This window comes from Pseudopodoces humilis, chromosome 15, assembly GCF_049639895.1.
Source record: "Pseudopodoces humilis isolate 2021_Gansu_Grassland_sample_001 chromosome 15, ASM4963989v1, whole genome shotgun sequence".
NCBI lineage: Eukaryota > Metazoa > Chordata > Aves > Passeriformes > Paridae > Pseudopodoces > Pseudopodoces humilis.
The window spans coordinates 13,119,441-13,125,790 of record NC_142214.1 but is presented as its reverse complement, the minus strand read 5'-3'; the positions used below and the strand labels follow the sequence as shown (position 1 = coordinate 13,125,790).

Genomic DNA, 6,350 nt, shown 5'->3' with positions numbered 1-6,350 from the left:
ATCTTCCCTGCCATGAGAAAGGCTTCACAACCTCTCCTCAATTCACCGTATTTAGTAATGAATTAGAAATGGAAATAATTTGCTGAGGCTCTCAAGAAGATGAATGATTGTTTCATGTGTTAGCTCTCCTCTTTCAGCCATGCTCTCCCTTTTATTGCTTACTGTTGGAGTGAGATAGGTTAGGAAATCCCACAGCTGAAGGGGAGACCTCAGATGTGGTGTCACAGCATATGGTCCCTGGCTAGCTGGCACAACTTTGCATTTTCATGTATGCAGCTACAGAGCTGTTTCCTTCTGTCTTTTAATCTGGGTAGTTTTCTCAGCTCTGTTCTTTGTATACAGAGATATTTTTGGAATTAAGTTCATGAAATGTTTTTTCCTTGGTGATTGATAGATACATATCTCAAGCTTCTGAGCAAATAAATTCCCTTCTCCTGGTTTCCATGCGCAGCAGTCACCCAGAGGACTCATGCTGCTGCATTAATCTGTATGCAAGCAATCACGTTGGTAATCTGTGCCAATAAAGGGATTTATGGTCTCTGAAAACACAGAGGCTACATTCAATCTTGCTGACAGCACTAGGGTATGCCCCATTTAGTCACTGGAAGACAGCACGGTGTTTTTTCCTTGCTGACTTTAAAGTGATTTCTGTGACCTAAACAAAATGACTATGAGGAGGATTAAAGATTTTTAAAGCCCTTGGTACAGAATCTGTTCTGGAATGCAGAAGGTGTCTCTAACACCTGCATGAAACTAATAACAGTAGTCCATTATGTCCCCAAAACTAATCTTGAATTACAATCTGATACCTGTACTTGCTGTGCTTGTTTATCCTCTTTTGATCTCTGTCTATTATAACTTGCTCTCACAGTTGTCTCTGCCATTCTCAAACCAAACTACATTAGGTAGGTTCCCCAGCCTGTTTTCAGTCATGTCCTTGAGCCTTTTAGCCTGCCAGCTCTTTTTTTCTTTAAATTACAATTATTATTTATTTGTTTTATTTATTTTATTTATTTTATTTATTTTATTTCATTTCTTGGTCACAAATAAACCAAGAGCCACAGACTGTTTCTGAAGGATGAATGGAAGGTAACTGAGCAAAGCAAGGCTCACATCAGCTGTCCTACTGTTGAGTGGAAGGGTCTGCACTGCTACAGCAAAACTGCTAGGCCGGAAGTATCCAAAGGGGAGCAGGATTTGAGACAGAATCTTCTTAAAAAGCTCATTTTTCTAAGCCTCTAAGTGGCTTCAGCCACCTATGGTGACTCTTTGTCCAGCTTTGGGCTTAATAATTCCCTGTATTTCACAGAAGGAGCTCAGCTGCTCATCCTGGATGTGAAGGGCTTCCTTTAGGCCCTGCAGTGTTTGCTGCTGAGTTGGTTCTTCAAGGAGCCCAAACGCTATTTACATTTGGGATATGGCCAAAGAACCTCTCCTTTTAATGCCATGTCCAAATATGTGGTTTCTGGTTTTTTACCTGTCCTGGAAATATAATTTTATCTGAAGTACAAGCTTGCGCAGGAAATATTTTACTTCTCCACACTTGTTAAACTGATATTTAAGCTGTTAAAACTTTGTCTATAGCTATTTCAGGTTCATTAGATCTGGGGTGTGACTTTCAATTGTTGCACTAAGGCCAGGTTACACTACTTTATTACTTGGAAGAAACTGGTAAAGTGTCTCTATGCTCTTTGGCAGATCCCATGAGTAGATGGTAGGATGGTCAAGACTGAAGACATGTCCCAGCTCAGTGGGGTCAGGAGGACCATCTACATGGCACGTGTGTCACTGGGGGTAGCTTCCATCAACAGTGGACTTAATACAGTGTGGAGTGACATTGTGTCCTGCAAATTTAAATTTGATCCAGATGACATTTAGGTGACATTTAAATGAAAATAGTTTACTGCTTTTAAGAGATTGAAGGTATCAGAATGCTCTTGGAGTAACCAAACTGTCTAGAAAGGGGGGAAAAACTGTCTCTAAGGACAAGTCAAAGCAGAAAGAGAGGGCGATTTTTTTTCATTTTCCTCTCTGCAGCAGGGATATGGGAGTCCAGCCTCATGGGAGACTCTTGTAGAGATCTGTTTTTCCATAGAATTTCACCTGTAACCATTTTGTCCAACGCATAAATCCTAACTCCATTGCTGGAGTACCTGCTTCACACACTCCTTGGTGTAAAAACACAACCAAACTGAGCAACAAGAATAAAATCTTTAGAATTTCCTTGATGTCATCCATCCATGCTTGTCCTGGGTTGATTATGATGTTAAATGGTATCCCCATTCGTCCACCTAACCCAGACACAGGTTTTGTATTCTTAAAATTCCATCTCAGAGTAAAAGTGAGTGGAAAAGAAGCACCGAGTCTGTTATCAGAGACTGTACTTGCTCCCCCCCGCATCGGGAGTTTTGACTACAGCACAGAGAGACAACAAGACACAGATCGCCTTGGCTTTCCAACTAGCCGGAGCAGAGAGGTCTTCCTGGACTGTTTTCTTTCCCTTTTTTGAAACGAATCGAACCTGCTCTGGACTGGGGACTTGGGGGAGCACCGGGAGCTTGCACCCGTGGACTACCAGGAGCCCAGCCTGGGCAGCAGCATTTTCCAGCGCCAGAGGGACTGATAACAGAGCGAACACCCACAGGAAAGAGACCCTCTGAAGTTTGTCATCTCTTCTGAACGGCGAGAGGTTTTGTAATTTGATATCGTTCATTTTTGTGCTGGGTAGTGCTGTGCCTGTGAAATAAACAGGTTTTTTCCACTTCTCTCAGAGAAATCTCTTCCCGAACCGGTTGGGGGTGGGAAAAAAAGGGCCATGTGGGTTTGCTTCCCGGGGGGAGCCCCACTGGAGGTTTTCTCCCAAATTTTGCCCTAAACCAGGACAAATACATTCATTGGCGCCCAGCACGTGGCACGAGAGAGTGGAAAAACCCTGTACTGATTGTACTGAAGTGGCAATTACTTTCTATTGGGATAAGATAAAGCAGTCCCTAGCCATCCAGCCATGCTGCTTGAATTAATAATGTCTTTTGGGGTGCAGGCCTTCATGTGTTTCTGGTCGCTAGGCTTTTTTGAGGTTTTAATACCTTTATGGTCCCTTGGTTTATTTTCTTATCCACAACTAGCCCCGGTATTGTCCCTAACACATAGCTTTTACAGTAGAGGGGCACGGATTAGAATAGCTATTGGGCTGGGCCTAGTGATTATGATTTCCAAGAAGTTTATTCAGGTGCTGCAGTCTGTTCCAAATATAAAGGATTCATGGGTATGGTTATGCACCCAGTTTGTTAGAGGAGGAGCAGGGAATGAGGCTTTTCAACCTTTCCTTTCCTTCTTCTCCTCTGAATCGGTTACATCATTATTGGCGAGTGTTCAGTTTCCCCTGAATGTTAAAGAGACCATCTTTCTGGCATTTAATCTGGTAAGTTTCCTCTATACAGTCTCCAGCCTCTCTAGAATGAGGGCTGAGATTTCTAGAGGGACTGATGAAACCCCTGAACCAAGCATGGAAAGTCCTGAGTGGGGTGGAGAATGGGAGGATATGGGCCAAATCCTGAAGGAATTTTCTGACCCTGTAGTTTGGGACTTTCCACATGAACAAATTCTGAATCCAGCTGAGGTGGGGAAATATCTGAAAGAGAAGTGTCAGGATAATTCCAAAGAAAAAAAGATCATTGCAGTAAGCTGGGCCCTGGCATATGTGTACCGTACATTGCTAGATACTGTAGGGCAGCAAACAGAAGGAAGGGGACAGGGAGGTAAATCAACAGCTACCCCAATTACTCAGGCTGCAGCCAACCTCCCAGTTACAAAGCTGGTAGCTAAACCGGACAGCAAGCCTCAACCAATGGCTGTTGCTACTAGCACAAGTAGTGGAAAGTGCACAGATAAAACCGATCGACCAGTGGATGATGATGATGATGATGCAGGAGAAGGACCCTCAACACCTCCTGACACAAAACCAAGAGTCAAAGCAACTGGAACAAGATCAGAAGCTAATATTGAGTCTTTTTCTCTGAAAGATCTTCGTGGCCTGAGGAAGGACTACACTCGACGACCTGATGAATCTATAATTAGTTGGTTAGTCCGTCTGTGGGACGCCGCAGGTGAAGCTACAGTTCTAGATGGCACTGAAGCGAGGCATCTGGGATCCCTGTCACATGATCCGGTTATCGACCAGGGGATGATGAGGGGGGCTAACCCTCGCAGTCTCTGGGCACGGGTCCTTGAAAGTGTAGCCCAAAGATATCTGTGTGTAGATGATCTCTACATGCAGCAAACGCAGTGGAAAACCATCGAACAAGGGATCCAACGCCTGAGAGAAATGGCAGTGGCAGAGAGTGTTTTTTCAGATGACATACCAACTAAGAATCCAGACTTGGTGCCATGTACATCCGTGATGTGGCGAAAATTGGTACGACTTGGGCCACAAGAATATGCATCTGCTTTAGCAATGATGAAATGGGATGAAAGGGAGGAGACCGTGCTGGATATGGCGAAGAAGCTTCGAGCATACGCAGATGCCGTGCATGGCCCCACACATGCAAGAATTGCAGCTGTGGAAACACGTCTGCAGAAATTAGAGGATAAGATAGAGGAGAATCACAAGAAACTTAGAGATGAGATTAAAGAGGACCTTCTCCAAATCTCAGCAGTACAGATCAGAGGTCCTGGCACTCAACACAGATGTTCCCCCGATCGGGAGAGAAGGTATACCCCACGAGCTGAGCTGTGGTTCTTCCTGCGTGATTGCGGAGAGAACATGAGGAGATGGGATGGGAAATCTACTGCAGCTCTGGCACAACGGGTGCGTGAATTGAAGGAGGAGAAGAGTCACAAAGGAAGTTCCACCAAAAGGGAAGCAGCTCCAGTTGCCCGTAGCCAAACTGCCAGGTATGATGATGATGACATGTCCGATCCCCTTGAAGGAACATCCAAGACATATACCAAAGGAAAGAAGGATAACCAGGCTTAGAGGGGCCCTGCCTCTAGCCAGGTAGAGGCTAGGGAAAATCGTGTTTTTTGGACTGTGTGGATTCGTTGGCCTGGCACATCAGAACCACAAAGATATGAGGCCTTGGTTGACACCGGTGCACAGTGCACGCTAATCCCATCAAGACATGTAGGGGCAGAATCTGTTTCTATTGCTGGCGTGACAGGGGGATCACAGGATTTTACCTTGGTGGAAGCAGACGTGAGCCTGACGGGAAATGAGTGGAAGAAACACCCCATTGTGACAGGCCCAGAGGCCCCATGCATTTTGGGCATAGATTACCTCCGAAGTGGGTATTTCAAAGACCCAAAAGGATTCAGGTGGGCATTTGGGATAGCAGCTGTGGAGACAGAGGGTGTCCAGCAACTGAACACCTTGCCTGGACTGTCCGAGAATCCATCTACAGTAGGACTTCTGAAGGTGCAAGAACAACAAGTACCAATTGCCACCTCGACGGTGCACCGCCGACAATATAGAACAACTCGAGATGCTGTGATCCCCATCCACAAGATGATCAGAGAGCTGGAGAGCCAAGGGGTGGTCAGCAAAACCCACTCACCCTTCAACAGCCCCATCTGGCCTGTGCGTAAATCTGAAGGAGAATGGAGATTGACTGTGGACTATCGTGCATTGAATGAAGTGACTCCACCGCTGAGCGCTGCCGTGCCAGACATGCTGGAGCTCCAGTACGAGCTAGAGTCCAAGGCAGCGAAGTGGTATGCCACTATTGACATTGCTAATGCATTTTTCTCCATTCCCCTGGCAGCAGAATGCAGGCCTCAGTTTGCCTTCACCTGGAGGGGAGTGCAGTACACCTGGAACCGACTGCCCCAGGGGTGGAAGCACAGCCCCACCATTTGCCATGGACTGATCCAGGCTGCCCTGGAAAAGGGTGAGGCTCCAGAACATCTACAGTACATAGATGACATCATTGTGTGGGGGAACACAGCAGTGGAAGTGTTTGAGAAAGGAAAGGAAATCATCCAGATCCTCCTGGAAGCTGGTTTTGCCATCAAGAAGAGCAAAGTTAAGGGACCAGCTCATGAGATCCAGTTCCTGGGGGTAAAGTGGCAAGATGGACGGCGTCAGATTCCTACTGATGTCATCAACAAAATCTCTGCAATGTCTCCACCAACCAATAAGAAGGAAACGCAAGCTTTCTTAGGTGCCATAGGGTTTTGGAGAATGCATATTCCTGAATACAGTCAGGTTGTGAGCCCTCTTTACCTGGTCACTTGGAAGAAGAATAATTTCCACTGGGGCCCTGAGCAGCAGCAAGCCTTTGCTCAGATCAAACAGGAGATCGCCCATGCAGTAGCCCTTGGCCCAGTCAGAACAGGACCAGATGTGAAGAACG

General features: G+C 45.9%; 1 protein-coding gene across 1 annotated transcript; it reads left to right on the top strand.

Moving 5' to 3' along the window:
* The first annotated feature begins 964 nt into the window (after positions 1-964).
* On the top strand, positions 965-5,584 carry LOC148183079 (uncharacterized). Its single transcript, XM_088062885.1, has one exon. It carries the CDS (start codon positions 3,005-3,007, stop codon positions 4,973-4,975), a length of 1,971 nt encoding a protein of 656 aa, XP_087919011.1. The 5' UTR covers positions 965-3,004; the 3' UTR covers positions 4,976-5,584.
* The last annotated feature ends 766 nt before the right edge of the window (positions 5,585-6,350 follow it).